The 18,942-nt window shown below is 40.8% G+C and overlaps 1 protein-coding gene and 1 long non-coding RNA gene across 2 annotated transcripts in view; one reads left to right on the top strand and one right to left on the bottom strand.

Annotated features, from left to right (window-relative positions):
* Positions 1–18,942, top strand: part of TOP1 (DNA topoisomerase I) — an 84,151-nt gene that overhangs the window by 51,651 nt on the left and 13,558 nt on the right. Inside the window, exons 9-13 of the mRNA XM_082645041.1 lie at positions 4,266–4,381; positions 7,675–7,796; positions 8,719–8,841; positions 10,615–10,802; positions 11,064–11,208. Of these exons, the coding sequence (XP_082501167.1) occupies positions 4,266–4,381; positions 7,675–7,796; positions 8,719–8,841; positions 10,615–10,802; positions 11,064–11,208 (694 nt within the window). The remainder of the gene's footprint in view (positions 1–4,265; positions 4,382–7,674; positions 7,797–8,718; positions 8,842–10,614; positions 10,803–11,063; positions 11,209–18,942) is intronic.
* The window catches only part of LOC309817096, a 30,713-nt gene continuing 22,989 nt past the window's right edge, over positions 11,219–18,942 (bottom strand). Inside the window, exon 4 of the long non-coding RNA XR_014296090.1 lies at positions 11,219–17,931. This is a non-coding gene — a long non-coding RNA (uncharacterized lncRNA). The remainder of the gene's footprint in view (positions 17,932–18,942) is intronic.

Raw genomic sequence — 18,942 nt, 5'->3', positions numbered from 1 at the left:
GAAGTGATTCTATAAATCAGGCGTTATTACTGGGAGTGGTGAGTTAGTAATTCGTCAGTTTGTTATGTCTCTCTGGGTTCTGTGGTTGGGTGCTCAGTAAGTTTGTTGAGTGAACAAGGTACTTTCTTTGTCATCACAGGCTCTCTGCTGCCTTCCCCCTTCCTTTGGAGCCCTGGCTCTTATTGGGCCTGGAAGCAGATGTACTCTTTTTCTAGTCCAGCCTTTTGTGTGTGGAATTAGGTATCCTTGAAGGGTCTAATAGCCTAATTTTGCTTCTGTGGTTGAAATTCTTGTCAGTGTTACCACACTTTAATTCTGAGAGACTTGTGACCTATGGTTTTTATTTTTGTTTTGGTTTAAGTGGGACCATTGAAGATGGTAGGTTTGGGGCTGAGTAATCTTTGCTACAGCCTCCAGTGCATGCGTTTCTCAAGTCTGGTTGTTAAATCGTGTGCATTCTTAAGCACAATGCTTGAAGGTACCACTGTAAGTTTTTAGAAGTAGAGAACAGGAATGACTGGCCTCTTAATCTATCGCTTGCCCTTTCCTGCTGTCACTGTAGGCTTGCCTGTTAGACTGAAGTCGGTGGTCCAGCCCTCAGTGACTGTCACTGAGAGCCTAGTCAGTGAGCTTAAATGGCAGATACTCTCATTTTTACTACCTCTCTTGCTATCTCACTAAAAGAATTAACACCCTTTACCAGTTTGGTAAATGTGTAGATCTTTCCCTTCCCCGCCAGAGTCATAGACTTGTTCATCCTGCCAAAAAACAAGCCAACTTTGAGCCTTTTCTCCCTCCTTGGTAATTCTGGAAATGGGAAAATGGTCAGGATCCCTGTGGGTTTCTTTACTGTGTCACATTTTCTCCATAGAAACAATGTTACAAGTGGTGGCAGTATGCTCAGGCTCATTCATAGAAACCTATTAAACCCAGCTCCACCTATTTTTTTAAAAATTTTTTAAATTTTAAATTTATTTTATTTTTTATTATTTTTAATTGATTAATTTGTTTATGGCTGCGTTGGGTCTTCGTTGCTGCACACAGGCTTTCTCTAGTTGCGGCGAGCTGAGGCTACTCTTCATTGTGGTGCGCGGGCTTCTCTTGTTGCGGAGCACGGGCTCTAGTCACGTGGGCTTCAGTAGTTGCAGCACACGGGCTCAGTAGTTGCGGCACATGGGCCCTCGAGCGTGCGGGCTTCAGTAGTTGCAGCACACAGGCTCAGTAGTTGTGGCATGTGGGCCCTAGAGTGGCACATAGGCTTAGTTGCTCTGTGGCGTGTGGGATCTTCCTGGACCAGGGCTCGAACCTGTGTCGCCTGCATTGGCAGGAGGATTCTTAACCACTGTGCCACCAGGGAAGTCCCAGCTCCCCCTATTTTTAACTGTTACTCGTTGTAGCTGTATAGGGTTTCACCTCTGCTTTGAGTTGAGTGTACTTTTGTGTCAGGGTTGGCCTGTTGGAACGTAAGTCCCATGTTTATTCTAAATAGATGATTCCTCATGAGAATATCTAGAAACTGGGGAGTTTGTTGATGGTGTTAAGCATGATTAAGTACATGTTTTTCTTAACTTTGTTGGCGAACCATTGATGGGGCCCTTAAAAGGCCAACACTAATATTTTTATTTGTATAGTAGTAGTTGCTGATCCAATGATATCAGCATGTGTCATAGGATATGTTCTTTCTTTCTGTTTAAACTGAGGTTTAGTGTTGAGTGCATCTCTTAATTTGCTTAAATGGTTAAGAAGTTACTGTGAGCCCTCAGGATGAATGTGACAGAATAGAAAGAATTATAAAAAGTTGGAATCTTAATTAAAAAGCACTGGAGTTGGGAATTCCCTGGCGGTCCAGTAGTTAGGACTCTGCACTTCCACTGCTGTAGGCCCAGGTTTGATCCTTGGTCAGGGAACTAAGGTCCCACAAGCCGTGCTGTGCGGCCAAAAAAAAACGAAAACAAAACAGTGGAGTTGATAAGAATGGAACCAAGTCCTAGGATAAAGGAAAACATGGTGCTCTGGATCCCCATACAGTTACTCTGTGACTGCTATAGATAGGCTTCTTGCAATTTCTCTCATCTCCGTACACACATCCATCCATACATACGTATTTTCTCTGATTTGGAGAGTAAAAGATTCTGGGGGGGGGGGGCTTCCCTGGTGGCGCAGTGGTTGAAAGTCCGCCTGTGGATGCAGGGGACACGGGTTCATGCCCCGGTCCAGGAAGATCCCACATGCCGCAGAGCGGCTGGGCCCGTGAGCCATGGCCGCTGAGCCTGCGCATCCGGAGCCTGTGCTCTGCAACGGGAGAGGCCACAACAGTGAGAGGCCCGCATACCTCAAAAAAAGAAAAAAAAAGATTCTGGGGGAAGTGTGCAGTTAAGTGGTATTCTAATACATTCACTTTGTTGTGCAGTGATCCCCACCACCATCCATCTCCAGAATTCCCATCACCTTACAAAACTGAAACTCTTTTTTAAACAATAACCCTCCTTCATTCCCCCTTTTCTCGCCCTCAGTAACTACCATTCTCCTTTCTGTCTCTGTGAATTTGATTAATCTAGGAACCTTGTATCAATGGAATCACAATATCTGGCCTTTGGTGACTGGATTATTTTACTTAAGAAAATGTCCTCAGGCTTCCCTGGTGGCGCAGTGGTTGAGAGTCCGCCTGCCGATGCAGGGGACACGGGTTCGTGCCCCGGTCGGGGAAGATCCCACATGCCGTGGAGCGGCTGGGCCCGTGAGCCATGGCCGCAGAGCCTGCGCGTCCGGAGCCTGTGCTCCACAACGGGAGAGGCCACAACAGTGAGAGGCCCGCGTACAGCAAAAAAAAAAAAAAAAAAAAAAAAAAGAAACCAAAAAAGAAAATGTCCTCAAGGTTCATTCATGTTGTAGCAGTCAGAATTTTCTTCCTGTTTCAGGCTGAGTAATATTCCATTGTATGTGTAGACTACTTTTTATTTATCCACTCATCTGTTAATGGATGCTTAGGTTATTTCTACCTTTTGGAAGTTGTGAATAGTGCTGCTGTGAACATTTGTGTACAAATATTTGTTTGAATGCCTGCTTTCAGTCCTCTTGAGTGTATTCCCAGGAGTGAAGTTTCTAGATCATATGGTAATTCTACGTTTAACTTTTTGAAGAACCGCCATATTGTTTTCCACAGCTGCACCCGCTTCATTCCCACCAGCAGTGCACAAGAGTTCCAGTTGCTCCACATCCTCCTCAACACTTGTTACTTCTGGTTTGTTTTTGTTTTTAAGAATAGCTATCCTAGTGGGTGAGAGTGCTATCTCATGGTTTTGATTTACATTTTCCTAATAATCAGCACCCTTGTCAAAACTTACTTGGCCATATATGTTGACCTTGGTTTTATAGTAATGCTATTGTTACAGCACAGATTTGATACGTGTAACTTTTATTTGATGTTTCTGAACTTTAAGACATTGGCGTCGCAAGATGTCAGGAAGTAATAGAATATGCATAACTGGCCTCCTGAATAATTCTGTAGAACTGTAGGACTTTTCATTTTAAGATAGGAATACTGAGGATTAAAATCGGTGAAGTTTTAAAGTAGTCTATCTGTAAGACAACTGACTAACTCTTTAAAAAACAAAATGGTGGTCGTGGTGGTGAGAAGGTTTGTCTAATTCTAGAGAAAGAAAGACTTTGAGACATATCAACCAGTTGCAGTGTGTGGTCCCTAATTGTATCCTAGTCTATAAAATACTGTTTGGATATAATAGGGATGTTTTTAATATGGTCTGAGTACTTGAAGGATACTAGGGAACTGTGACATGGGATGATAGTCATTATGTACTTTCTCAAAGGGTTGTTTTCCCTTACACCTTCACCTGGCATCTCCATTCCCAGGAGGCCTTTTCCTATGTATCAGCTGTATAAATAATATCTCTGTCATGTACACCCTTGTGGCTTACTGTTACATCATTGTGATAAAACAGTTGTTTGCATATCCATATCCCCTACTTATTGCTGAATAATGATCTCATGTACTCAATATCTTTGGACTAAACTGCTGAAATGTATTTTCCTCCATTCACCTGATTATTCCATCATATTTGTTGTGAGTATTGGCTTTTACAAAGTGAAGGATGCTGGTTTTTTTGACCCAGGCCTTGAATGTGGGGCCGAGAGTCATTCCAGAGCACCAATCAGTTGAGCAGATAATTATTTTGGCATTTAATAGGTGATAATCTCTATATTAGGTGAAGTGATCACTAAATGAGGTTGTACTTTGTCTTTTAAAGGTGGGAAGAAGAGCGCTATCCTGAAGGCATCAAGTGGAAATTCCTAGAACATAAAGGTCCTGTATTTGCTCCACCATATGAACCTCTTCCAGAGAATGTCAAGTTTTACTATGATGGTGAGTTGTTCCAAGGTTGTCCAATTCTTGGCCAAGGAAAGAGTCTGCTTCTATTTCGGAATAGAAAGTGAGGATCTTGTGCTGTATAATCCTTTTTGTTTGTTTCATTTTGTTTTATTGTCATGGTATGGTTTGGGGAAAGGGCTGTCAGGTATTTACTTAACTCTTAAAAGGCCTATTTGGTGCTGAAAAAGTGCCGTGAGAAAGGGGCTGTCTTATCTCCCTTGTCTCCCTTTGAGACATGGTCCCAAAAAGGTCCATCTACATAGGTCACTGCACTTGGTCCACGAGCCTAATGTTTTTATCTGAACTTCACTTCTAAGGAGCTACTCTTTGTAAGAGTTACTAGAAAAGCCTGACTTGAATGGTAGTATTTTATTTTAGCGACATAATGCAAGCTGACAAGCTGCTCATTGCTAGAAACAGTATTTAGTACTTGGTTGAGGATTAATTAGTCTGCCATCAACATCTAGGTGGGGCTAATAGGTGTCTGTCACTCACTCTACACAGCACAACACTATGCCTTTGCCCTTTATGCAGTCAAGTCTGATGAGCTACTCTGAAGAAATATCCTGCCTAGTTCTCTTAGAACCCTCAGAATTGTCTATTAATTGTCACTGGTATTTCTGTCCTTGGGTTGAAAATTTTGAGAGTAGTCTTTGATGCTCCCTTATTGGCATATAGCAGTATGCAGGTGGTAATACTCAACTGATTTCCCTCATTCCAAGAGTTTTCTCCAGAAATGGCTAGAGCATTATTCCTCAAACTCTCATGTGCTTTAGATTCACCAAGTGGATCTGGGCCCATTTAATTGGTGTTGAGTGATATTGGGTGCTTCTGAACCAAGTGGTCTGCTGACCAAACTTTGAGAAACACTGGGCCAGGAGGACTGCTGAAAAGCATCAGTGGTGAACACTCAGAGTTCTGGTATATCTCTGTGTCCACGAGCAGTGGCCTCAGGCCATGGATGCTTATAGGTCAAGGGTAGTAGTTTATACTGAAAGGCCAGGTCTTGCAAGTGAGGAACATGTCAAACTTGGCAAGCTGGAATTCGTTTTTTTAAACTGTATTTATTCAGCGTGCCTGTATTCAGACACCAAGACCCAGCAGCGACAATACTGACGAATCCCTCATCTCATGGACTGTGCCGTCTAGCAGGACCTTATAGCCTCAGTGACAAATGCTTACATCAGATAAACATTCTGACCTACGTTGACTGGACAACACAGGACAAGAGTACAGAGTTCTACTGTCAGCCCTCACAGTGGGTCATTCCTGGAGACTCTTAAATGTGACTCAAAGCTAAAACTCCAATGAAGAGAAAGAGCCTTAGATAATCATAAAAGTTCAGGTATTCTGTAACCCTAGTATGGGTTTACCAAGAGCTTTAGAAAGCTCAACTGGTAAAGCCTAACTCTGAGGTCCAAAGTGATTTGAAGGAAAGCTAGATTCCTTTCTTTAGCCTTAGGGTTTCTCTTACTTTCCAAGATGGGAATTCTTGCCCGGTCATCCTTTATAGGAGCTCCAGCTCCAGGGCTCTCACATTTTCTCATTTGCTCTTTCTCAGATCTCTTCCCTTTGATTAGGTAAAGTCCCACACTGCAGTAAGTGAAGAAGTTGTATTTGACTTACTAGTCTGGAGTGATACTGTCAGTCCTGCCTGCTCTCTAGGGAAGAGAATTCTCAGACTCCTTTAGCGCTTGCCAGGGAGGTGGGGAACGGACTGGCTGAAGCAGTGAATGGCCTCTAAGAACCTCCAGTTTTCAGCTCTGACTCAGCAGTTTCTTATTCCTGGAGCTCAGCCTTTTCTATAAAGCACTACCGTTGTCGGGAACCTTTAAGTCATCCTCCTGCCCTTCTACTGCTGGGAGTTGTCATTTCATCTTTTGACAGCTCATCTAAAACAGGAGGCGTTAAAATTGCTTTCTCTGTTGGGACAGAATTCGGTAAAATTTCCCAAAGAGTATACCAGACATAGCCGAGGACAGTTTACATTCTTTCTTGCCTTTTATTTTATTTCATTTATTTTATTCTTAGTGACTTAATGGTTTCCTTTATATTGGAAGCATGTTACATCTTAACTGGCAACACTGGTTCCAACTTGAGTGGGGGAATTCTAAAGAAGTGCAGGAAACTCTTGAAAGCCATCCTGTCCTCAAGGTGTCGTCTTTGGAAGGAGCCGGAATGTTGAGAGGGGAAGCCGCGCCACCTGCTGGCCTTTTAAAATTACGAATTTCAAGCAGGTTCTTTCCGTCTACCCTGAAAGTTTGTTTGGAGCTGCAATTCCCTGTATCAACCCTACAATCAGGGATAATAACTTTCTAACCATCATGAGATGAGATGTCTTCTGAGTTTTGAAATGAATGGATTTCTGGTTAAGTTTTAGTTTTCTGTAATAAATGGGAAAATCCTTGGTGAATTATTAGTACCTATGTAATAGTAAGGCAGTGGAGAAACATGTATGCGAAGAACCCCAGTCATCCCTGTGTTCTGGATGAGCCCTGTTTCCCTGAAAGAGGCAACCTCATAATGCCTGTGTCCCAGGGCATCTCAGACTCTAGTGTATACACAAGCCACTTGGGGGTCTCATTGAAATGTACTTTCTGGTCAGTAGGTCTGGGGTGGGGCCTGAGATGCTGCACTTCTAACAAACTCCCATGTGATGTCAATACTGCTGGTCCATGAACTATACTTTGAGTAGCAAGGTTCTAGAGGAATGTCTTACTTAGATTTTTCATATGGGATATCTGGGCTTGCCTGCTGTGAATATATATTTTTAATTCATATTCCACCCACCTAACTTGAAAGAAGAAAGATGCCTATTTCTTTTCCCCACAATTCCTTTCTTCCACTCCCTGCCCTATCCCTTCCTCCCCTTCTTGAACAGAAGCTGTTTAGCTTAGCAGTGGCAGGAGTCCCTCTGAGGATTTGATTTTTAAAAACCATTGAAGAGGTGTAAAGGACCCTGCTTGCTGAAAGGAAAAGGAAGAGTGACTGGGCCTCCCCCAGGTCATCCCTGTCCTGAGCAGGCTCCTGGGAACAATTTACTGGCATAGTCTCCAGAGACTGACCCAGGTAAATATCTGATACAGAGAAGGCGAATTCGTACAAGTAGATACAAATCAATATACTTCTGTCTTTGTTGTTACTGTTGTTACCACGTGTCACCAGACCTTTATATACGTACCTTTGGAAGGTAAACCATTATTAAAGAAGACGTCTCCAGAGCCTCAGTGTTTATACTCAGAACATGAATACTACACCTCATTGTTTGGAACCACTTTTTTCTCTAGGTAAAGTCATGAAGCTGAGCTCCAAAGCAGAAGAAGTAGCTACGTTCTTTGCAAAAATGCTCGACCATGAATATACTACTAAGGAAATATTTAGGAAAAATTTCTTTAAAGACTGGAGAAAGGTATTGTAGCCTATATATTGATATCCTAGCACCTTACAAAAATATTGATCAACTACTACGTAATAAATTGTAATTTTACAAAAAATTCCCTGATGTACAGTTTGAGTTTTATGAATTTTATTGTATTAAAAAGTTGGGGGAGGGGGTTCTGTTCATTTACTGTATTATATAGGTTTTCTGTCCAACAAGAATACCTACTTTTCTTTCCTATCAGCTGTCATAGGACTGTAGGGGGTAGTTTATCAGATTAGGCCAAACAAAACCTCAGCTCCAGCTGAGCAAAGCAAAGTTTGCCTCTGCAGGACTGCCCTCTGTCTGCTATTGCAAAGAGACATGCATTAATGTTGTTCTGTTCCCTCTTGATTCATGCTCGTTAGTTTTAGGTACTTTCTGCTCTTGAACCCACATGTCTATCCTGTATCTGCCTACGTGATTTTAAACAATTTCCTTATTCTCAATATGGATAATATGAACAGAGGCTGAGCTGAAGTTTACCTTCTGAATAGCTCTAGAAGTAAGATTTAATAAGTGAATAGAGCAAGGATGTTTCTAGGAGAGAATGAATGTGGGAATATTTCTCCCATTACTAAAATGAACGATGTGTATTCATGTTTCCCCAGCTGTAGTACTCATAGGCTTAGGGGGTTGTGGCAGTGTGACGAGGAGTACGAGAAACTACGTGAGAGTGTTACCCTTTTCAGTGTTGTTATTTTGAATGTTCTTCTATTGAATACATATTTATAATAGAGTGAAGTAAGAAACGTGTTCCTTTTTTTTCAAAACTCACAAGTTTAGATTGACTACCTCGCCAGATACCCTTTGACTGAAAACGTGATGCTTTGCTGTAACTGCAGAAAAACCAGAGGGCTTTTTCATTTATTTACCTTCTTCTTCTTCTGTCTCTCCCTTTTCTCTTAACTAGGAAATGACCAATGAAGAGAAGAATATTATCACCAACCTCAGCAAATGTGATTTTACCCAGATGAGCCAGTATTTCAAAGCCCAGACAGAAGCTCGGAAGCAGATGAGCAAGGAAGAGAAACTGGTGCTGCAGATTTCTTAAACCTCTGGAGGATTGTAGAACAGTGATCAGTTTATCTAATTGTCTTCTTGTTTCTTACAAAACAGTTTTGACTTTAACGATTTCACGTGGCTCTATACTAAAGATGTAGGATTCTCAGCCTAGTGAAGTCTAGAATTCCTTAAGGGTTTTATGTAGACTGAAAATTGTGAATAAGCACTATGTTTAATGGCTCAATATGAGAACTCTGGTGTGCTGTTGATCTAAAAGCCAGCCAGTAGCTCCAATAATACAGTATTTAAGGATGGGCAGATCTGACCCACAGTGGCTCCTGGACGTTAGGGATTTAAGACAAATAAAATCATATTGGCCATGTGTGCGCGCGCGCGCGCACACACACACACACACACACACACTCCTTTGATGTATTTTACTCTGGAATCTAGGCATGCTCATCCATCTTTGTCTTCTAGCTGTGGCTAACCTCATTCCTGAAGGATCTTTCTAGTATCCAGCTGGGATGTCACTTTCTTCTAGAATACTGGTAGGCAAGCTATAGATAGGCTGCTTGTTTTTGTAGAAAAGTTTTATTGGAACATGCCACATCTGCTTGTTTACCTATTATCTGTGGTTGCTTTCATGCAACAGTGGCAGAGTTGAGTAATTACAGCAGAGACTGTATGGCCCTCAAGCCTAAAACATTTTCTATCTAGAATCAGAGGTCTAGGAGTTAAGGATTTTAAGGAATTCTTTGCACTTCAAGGCCTTGTAGTTTCAGTATATTAAACTTGCATGTTTATATAATTTAGGCCATTGTCTTTATATAACTCTTTGTTTGAGGGTGCCTATTTGACCTTCAGTTTAAAAATTAGTTACTATAGGGATCATAAGAATGATCCCTGCACCAGGCTTTTTAGTCTCAGCTTAGTCTTTTCTCCAGTATTCCGAATTAGTGAAATTTGGTTTATTTTTCACTTCAGGGGTGTTTTTCAAATTAAGAACCACTTTAGGGAGGGTTCGTTTTTGTTTTTGTTTTGTTTTAATATTTATGTATTTGTTTTATTTATTTATTTGGCTGAGCCGAGTCTTAGTTGTGGCACGCGGGATCTTTGTTGCCACATGCAGGATCTTCATTGCAGCATGCAGGATCTTTTAGTTGTGGCATGCAGGACCTGGTTCCCTGACCAGGTATCGAACCTGGGCCCCCTGCATTGGGAGCACAAGTCTTAACCACTGGACTGCCAGGGAAGTCCCTAGGGAGGTTTTACAAGTAACACCATGTCAGAGCCTTGCCAAGGACACCTGTTGCCAGCAAGTTGTGGATTTTTATCTACACACAAGGCAGCAGGACTTACTTAACTTGAATTGCTGAGTATAATATGAAGGAAGAGTCAGCAGAGGGTAAGGAGGCTCCAAATCATTCCATCTTTGGAGCAAGGATCACAGTATAAAATATATGTACCCATGTACTAGGAAAGAATCCATAACAGGTTTCTTTGCACTTGAAAACCCACGGGAAATACTGTTCACATGGGAATTTTATTGTATTTAAGCTTGAAAAAATCTCTTTGGTCTTCTGGGAATTCCCTGGCAGTCCAGTGGTTAGGACTCCGCACTTCCACTATAGGGGGCCCGTGCGGCCAAAAAAAATCTCTTAGGTTTTCCTTTATCTGAATTTGTTTCTTAGTGATTTTTAGACTTTTCTCTACCTTGACCTGTCCTCCCACAAGAGCTAAGAATGTATGAGTTGAGCACAGTAATTTGAATCCCTTTTGAGTACTTCTTGCCATCTTCCAGAAAATCAAAGAGGAGAATGAAAAATTACTGAAAGAGTATGGCTTCTGTGTTATGGATAACCACAAAGAGAGGATTGCCAACTTCAAGATAGAACCTCCTGGGCTTTTCCGTGGCCGTGGCAACCACCCCAAGATGGGCATGCTGAAGAGACGGATCATGCCTGAGGATATAATCATCAACTGTAGCAAGTGAGCACAGTTCATCCTTTGGCCGGAAATGAAGTGGAGGGCTTCCTTTGTTCTTGGTAGTTGGGAGTTTTTCCTATATTACAGAGGACAGTTTGGGAGCAGCATGGTATTTCTGTGTATAGATCTCCTAGTGTTTATCATGTATTGACTGGTGAGGAGGAAACCTGGAAATACATGCTCAGCAGATTTGTCCACTTCAGGTTATGAAAGGTGAAATTGCTCATTACTTCTCACCTCACTGCTCTCGCTTTACTTCCACAGAGATGCCAAGGTTCCTTCTCCTCCTCCAGGTCATAAGTGGAAAGAGGTCCGACATGATAACAAGGTTACTTGGCTAGTCTCCTGGACAGAGAACATCCAAGGTTCTATTAAATACATCATGCTGAACCCTAGCTCACGAATCAAGGTAAGGGGTAGCTAAGAGCTGCACCAGTCAGTGGGGCTGATAATCTCTGTCTTTTTGTTGAAATCTGATGTTCTCAGCCTCTAGAATCACTTTGACAAATTGAAAAACATCCCCACAAATAGAAGGTAATTTCATAATTAGCATTATCTGGTGATGTCCCTAAGATGTATCCATTTTTTACATCACATTGTAATCTTATTTATTAATTCACAAATATTAACTGAAATCCCAGTATGAGCCTGGCACAGTGTATGCATGTTGCTAGGAATTGTGTTGGTAAACAAGATGGACACAGTCCTTGCCTTCACATTGTTTACTGTCCAGTGGTCAGAGTGCAATGAAGAACATGGTAAATGTGTATTGGCTTCTACAGCTAGTTCTCTTCCTCACCTTCCTTGGCTCTGAAGAAGGGAATGTAATTACTCTGAATCCAGAAAGAGGTTGTAAAATCTAGAGTCTTACATACTCTGTCTTCCTAAGGTTTCATCTGGGTAGATTCCACGAGGACCAAGTGGGATAATGTATGTGAAAGCATATCATAAACTGTTGAGTACCCATGTGCTGCTATTTATTGATACTGCTATTGAAAGGAGAAAACTGTCTTGGAAGGGCAGTCAGTTCTTGTTAGCCTGCTAGGTATACCCTACTTGGGCAAGTCCCTCAGACATACTATGGAAATGTGAACGGCAACTTAAAAGAGAGATGGGCTCCACAGAAAAAAACAGTCAAGGAATTATTAGTTCTGTATAGACTGACTGTTTACATGCAGGGGACTGAGGCTATAGACCCTCTTAATCTTGGTTTATAGTTTATTAAACACTTGTTAAGATTTGAAAGCCACAGCTCAAAAGGCTGTGTGTCTTTTCAAGACTAAACGCACATTTTCTAGCTTACAGTCCTGTGTCCTAATGAAAAATACCCACGTATGTATTTTCTTCAGTGTAATTGGAAAATGTCACTGTTTTTAGTTTAGAGTAAGTATAGAATCAGAAAGAGAACCCCCGTGGCAAGTAAAAGTCAAGTCATTTAAAGAAACATGTTGTATTCCTCTTCTGAAATACCACCAAGCTGTAGGGCTACCAAGGTGGGTAAACAGTGATTTTAGCCCTCAAGGAACTTATGGGCTGCTGGGCAAATCGGCTAAGAAGTCAGTTGTATTGGAAAGGTAAATGTTGAATGCTTCAGATAAATGGAGTAGTTATTCCCAGCAGTTAGAGATTAGAAACAACTTTATGAAGGAAATTTTGTTACAGTTAGGTCTTAAAAGAGAGGCATTTAAAACAGAAATGTGTCGTTATGGACAGAGACGAGGGGTATGAAAAGGAGTAACAGAAAGAATTGTCAAGTGATGGTTGCACAACATTGTGAATGTGCTAAATGTCACTAATGGTAAATTTTATATTTGTGTTCTACCACATAAAAAAAATCAAAATAAAAGATTTTGGATTACTGTTAAAGTATTTTCACGTAAGTTGACATTTGATTCTGTTAATAACCACACCAGACATGTACTAATGCCATCGTTTTACAGATAAATTTAATCTCTGAGAGGCCAAACTGTTGCAAGCCTTAAATGCCATGCTAAAGCGACTAGACTATGTTATGCATTTGATGGAGAACCACTGGCTTGGAACAGAGGAGTGTCTTGAGCATAACCCGACTTGAGCAAGATTTACAGGCATTACGCATAATCAAATCAATAAATACAAACTGTTGTACATGCTGCAAAGGATACAGGGTACCTATTTGAGAGTATGCCAGGGCACCTGATCTGGCTTCTGGGGTTTAGGAAAGGCCTTTCTGAGAAAGTAACATTTAAGATGAGACTTACAGAATGAATAGGATTTATCCATGGAAAGGATAGGGGAATGGGCATTCCAGACAAAGAAAATAGCCTTTTGAAATCCCTGAGGTAAGAAGGAGCTGCGTGTTCTTGAGGACTGAAAGGCGACCACCGTAATTGGAGTATAATGAGCAAGAAAGAGGCATGATGGAGAGGACACTGGAGAGAGGGATGCAGGCCAGATCTTCAGACTCTTCCTTAAAAAATTTTTTTTAAGTTTTTTTTTTATGTGGACCATTTTTAAAATCTGTATTGAATTTTGTTAACAGTATTGCTTCTGTTTTTTGTTTCTGTTTTTAAATTTATTTATTTTTGGCTGCGTTGGGTCTTCGTTGCTTCACGCTGGCTTTCTCTAGTTGCGGGGAGTGGGGGCTACTCTTCATTGCGGTGTGTGGGCTTCAGTAGTTGTGGCTCGCGGGCTCTAGAGCACAGGCTCAGTAGTTGTGGCACACGGGCTTAGCTGCTCCGCGGCATGTGGGATCTTCCCGGACCAGGGATTGAACCCGTCCCCTGCATTGGCAGGCGGATTCTTAACCACTGCGCCACCAGGGAAGCCCTTGCTTCTGGTTTTATGTTTTGGTTTTTTGGCCACGAGGCATGTGGGATCTTAGCTCCCCGACCAGGGATAGAACCTGCAACCCCCTGCATTGAAAGGCGAAGTCTTAACCAATGGACCGCCAGGGAAGTCCCTAAAATTTTGTCTATTATCCAAATCCAGTAGGAAGCCACTGGGTTTTAAAGGGGGGAATAATGCCAGATTTGTGTTTTAGAAACCTGTGATATAATTGATCATTCTGACTGCTGCTCTGTGGAGACTGGATTGGACACAGACAGGAAGTAGGGAGACCAGTAGGAGGCTGTTGCTGTACTCCAGGCAAGAAATGGCAATGACCTAGACAAGATGATGGCAGTGGGGGTCGAGAGAGGGGAACAGATGCCAGATACATGTGTGCTCTTACAGGCAGGATTAGAGTCGATAGTAGGAGAGTCTCTGAGGGTTGAGAGACTCGTTAGACAAGCTGGTGGAGCTCCTCAAGGGCAGAGAGCCAGCCAATTTTTATTCAGACAATATCCAGGTAACTCCTGTGCACTGTAAGGATTTGTGCAGGTTTCTAAGTGATGGTTATGGTAGTAAACCTAGAAAGCCACCTAGATGTAGGCCCTGCCTAGGACCTTATACCCAGGACAGAGTGGCTCACTCTAGCAACTGGGTTGGGATCCTGAGTCATGAAAAATGGTTAAAGCTTTGGCAAGTGGTACTGTTAAGGGGAAAAATAAATGTGATTTCTTAAGCTTTCTGTCAGTCTTCCTCGGTTATGTCCCACTCAGCAGAACAGATCTTCAGAGGTCGAGGTTTTGACAGCATGTTAAATGGTTTTTTAACTGCACTACCAGCAGGAGAAGCATTCTCTTTTTAGATAAAAATAGAAAAATAAAAGTAACAGGGATTCTATTTTCAATGAAATATTTCAAATATACAAGAATGGATATAATGAACACTCATATACCTACCATCTGGCTGTGTCAAACCTTAACGCCGTGTCCTATTTCTTCAGTTGCTTCATTTCATAAAAAGTATTCTGATAACCATAGCTGAAGCCCACTAGGTACCATTCATCTCTTTCCCTAGAGAATACTATATTGAATTTAATGTTTTCATTCTTGTGTGTATTTTTGTACGTTTACAGTACATTATGTGTGCATGAACAATACGTAGTATTGTTTTACAAGGTTTGATTTTAAATTAGATACGTTATTGAGATCGTTCTGCAACTTATTTCACCCAGTTTTGGTGTTGAGATTTTATTATCTTGATATACATTTCTAATTTATCCATTTTATTTGCTACATGGTATTCTGTTATATAAAAAATTATCTGTTCTCTTGTCAAGAGACACTTGGGGTTTACAGTCATTAGCTAATATAAATAGTGCTGGCATACACACATTTTCCTTGTGTATACAGACGAAAATGTCCCTTAAAAATTCTTTATTAGATATTTCCAAATTGTTCTCTAAAGTACTTGAACCAGTTTACATCACCACCATCCTCCCAACATTGAGCACAAGTTTCTCTTTTTTCCATATGCTTCTAAGATTTTGCTTTTTATATTTGGATCTTTGATCCACTAGAATGTATTTTTGTATATGGTGTGATGTTGAGATCTAATGTATTTTTCCCAAATGCATAACCAGTTGTCCCAGAAAAATTTAGTTGTGTTACCCCTCTGTCATATATCACATTTGTACACATATGTCATATTGTTTCTGGGCTCTCTGTCCTGTTTCATTTGTCTGTGTCTTCATCAGTAGCATACTGTCTGAACTACTGTAGCTTTATAAAGTCTTACTATTGAGTCGGACAAGTTTCCTTCGTCTCATTCTTCAAAATTGTCTTGGCTCTCTGCTGTTCCACATTAATTCTGAGATAAATTTGTCAAGTTCTAATGAAGACTATTGAGACTTTTCTTACAAGATTGCATTGCAATTATAGATTAATAGGGAGAAAATATTATTTTATTGAATCTTCCAATCCATGAACATGTTATACCTCTCCATTAATTCATGTCTTTGTATATATCCTTCAATATTGTTTCATAATTTTCTCCATAGAGGTATTACATATTTTTTTTAACTTTTCTTAGAGACCTTATAGTTTTTTGTGCTATTGAATAAGTATTTTTCGTTGTTACTTTTTTTTTTTTTTTTTTTTTTTTTTTTTTGCGGTACGCGGGCCTCTCACTGTTGTGGCCTCTCCCATTGCGGAGCACAGGCTCCGGACGCACAGGCCCAGTGGCCATGGCTCACGGGCCAGCCGCTCCGCGGCATGTGGGATCTTCCCAGACCGGGGTACGAACCGGTGTTCCCTGCATCAGCAGGCGGATTCTTAACCACTGTGCCACCAGGGAAGCCCCGTTGTTACATTTTTGTTTGTTATTACTGGAGTGGTAATGTTGTTGATTTTTTTAATATTGATTATCTGGCAACATTGCTGAACTCTTATTCTAAAAGTGTCTGTGACTTTTTGGAGTTTCTAATAGTGACACTATTTTTATATTTTTAAAAAAACAGTCATCCATGAAACCATAACTTCTCACTAGTCAGCTATTGTCACAGTCAAATACTTGATTAATTTCTGTACTCAGTACCTTCTCTCTGGGTTTACTTGTTGAAATACATCCTTTACCATTTATTTAGTGAGTTTCCATAGGTGGCAAATTTTTCTTTTGTTTATCTTAAAGTTTCTTTATTTTCATTCTTAACATCTGTCTTTTCTCCAGTAAAGAATGCATCTTTATTATTGGCGATCTATGGTGTATCTAAGTATACATATATTTTTAAAGATACTCAGACTAGACTTTCAGTTTGAGGACAGAAGCATTTTTATTCTAGAAAACTCTCGGCCATTATTTCTTCCATAGCTTCTAGGCCATTCCTCTCATTTATTTGTCTCTTTAGGTCTGGTCTTCATTTCGGGGGAGTTCTAGAGACTTAACTTCTGTTCACTAATTCTCTTTTTGATTATATCCAATCTAAAGTTTATCCCACCTATAATTTGTTTCAATTATTTTTGTTTTCAGGATTTCTAATTATTTTTATTTCATATTTACCTGATTTCATTTCATTTCATTTAAGACATGCTTATTTTATCATTCTTTTGTCCTTTTTAGTAGATGTTACATATTTTTTTTCTCTTGAAAGTCTTTGTTCTTCAAAATGTTACCTGGGCTTCCCTGGTGGTGCAGTGGTTGGGAGTCCGCCTGCCAATGCGGGGGACACGGGTTTGTGCCCCGGTCCGGGAGGATCCTGCATGCCACGGAGCGGCTGGGCCCGTGAGCCATGGCCGCTGAGCCTGCGCGTCCGGAGCCTGTGCTTCGCAACGGGAGAGGCCCGCGTACCGCAAAAAAAAAAAAAAAATGTTACCTGAAGTGAATTCATGTACTAATTATTTTGTTGGCAGTTCTTCTAACCCATTTTCCTCATATATTTTGGAATTTGTTTGTAAACCCTTTTGAATGGGAAGTAGTTTTTGTCTGTGTATCATTTCCTTTTCCTCCTCTTTGCTCTCCACTTCTCTGCTCATTCCTCCTGTCTTGGAGCAAGTCTTCTAACCCAGCTCAGCCCACGCTAACACAGCCCCTGGCTTCAGGTTGCCCCTTCTTGCATGGAGCACTTTCATTGCTACATGTTTGGAGTACAGTGATGATTAAAGCATGAATTCATTGACTGATCTGATGCAAAGGTCTGTGAAGAGTAAGTTTTTGTCATAGAGGGTGAAGGGTGGTAACTGGTGGTTTTACTTCATGGGGGACTTTAGGTCCAGTTTATGGGAGGCTGCCACCATCATGGGGCTCTGCTGTACACCTTTCTGCTCAGCCTCCGGGGATTTCTCCTGAGAGTCTTTGCTTGCTCTTGTATCTATATTTTGCTCATTCACTTCTCGCATGTAATACTGTTACACCTTTCTGCTCCATCTCTGCTCCTTCAAAAAATTTAACTCAAGCATGATGTGACTTACAGATTTTTGACAATTTAAAAAATTTGGTTAGTCAAGGGTAAAAAAGAGCACAGCTGAAATGTGTCCCTTTGATGTACCCTGTCCTTGCCCCCTTTCTAGAAACTTGGATTGGTCTGCTTGTGGTCATAGCCAGCGTTACACTACTTCTGGTCTCCTAGGTCATTGAAAGGATCAGGACTTCTGAGAGCCACAGTAACACATGGCTCCAGCTACTGAAAAGATTGTTCTGAGCTCATTCACATCTTTATATACTCATCTTGGTTTGTTCCACTTTTCCACCCAGGATTCCCATTATACAGACATCTTCTTGCAAGTGTTTCCATTCCCTTCCTCTTCCACTCTGTACCTGGTGCCCGTAGAATCTGAAATAGCAGGGAAATGACGGTCAGCTTTCTGGAACCTGTGTTTTCAACAAAACTCTCTGATCCCAGATAAACCATGGATCGAGAGGTTGCAAAAGGACTGCTTATAGTAAGTTCTCAACTGCTAAGTCCAACCCCTGCCAAGCATTATCTGGTCTTGTAACCTGGGGAAGTAGGCCTTAGTAAAAGTAAGACTCTTCAAACCAGTCTTAGCTTTATGAACAAAATTTATCATTTTTATTTTAAATGAAGTACAGCAACCTTCAGTATCACTGTTGCTATCACATTGCATTCAATCATACTAAGATATTCTCAGTGCCAAATACCCACTTCTGTTTTTACTCTCTTTAGGACCTAGGGGTTTCAAAGATGTATGTGTCTACAATCTTTTAAATGTAACCATCTGGGGATTACAGGGCTGGATTGAAGGAAAATGTCTTTGTAAAACTTTATAGTTTTGGGAAGCTCTGGTTTTTGGTGAGTTTTCTTAGAAGGAGAAAATAAGACATGCTTATTTTTTTTTAAATTACATTATGAACCTGACTTCTTAGTATACAGTTCTAAATTTTTAAGTGTAAGAGCTAGAACATTAAAGCTTCTACATGATAATCATGGTAGAACATCTTCATTACCTTAGAGTAGATTTCTTAGGACACAAAATAAACACTAACAATAAGCAGTTGATACAGTGGACTTTATTAAAAATAAAAACTTATGTTCAACAGAGGACACTGCTAAGGTAATAAATATACAAGTAACAGACTCGGAGAAAACATTTGCAACATGTTTATCTGACGAAAGACTTGTATCTCAAATATACAAAGAATTCCTATCCCTCAATAATAAAAAGACAAAACATCCCCATAAAAAAGAGCAAAAGACAGACGCTTTAGAAGGTAGAGGATTGGCCAGTAAAAAAGCACAAGAAAGAGTACTCAGCATCACCAGTTATCAGAGGAATGCAGATTTAAACCACAATAAGATACTAATTCCAGTTCTAGGTAATTCTGC

This window comes from Mesoplodon mirus, assembly GCF_964341445.2.
Source record: "Mesoplodon mirus genome assembly, chromosome: 15".
Classification (NCBI taxonomy): domain Eukaryota; kingdom Metazoa; phylum Chordata; class Mammalia; order Artiodactyla; family Ziphiidae; genus Mesoplodon; species Mesoplodon mirus.
This window is presented reverse-complemented; position numbering and strand designations above follow the sequence as displayed.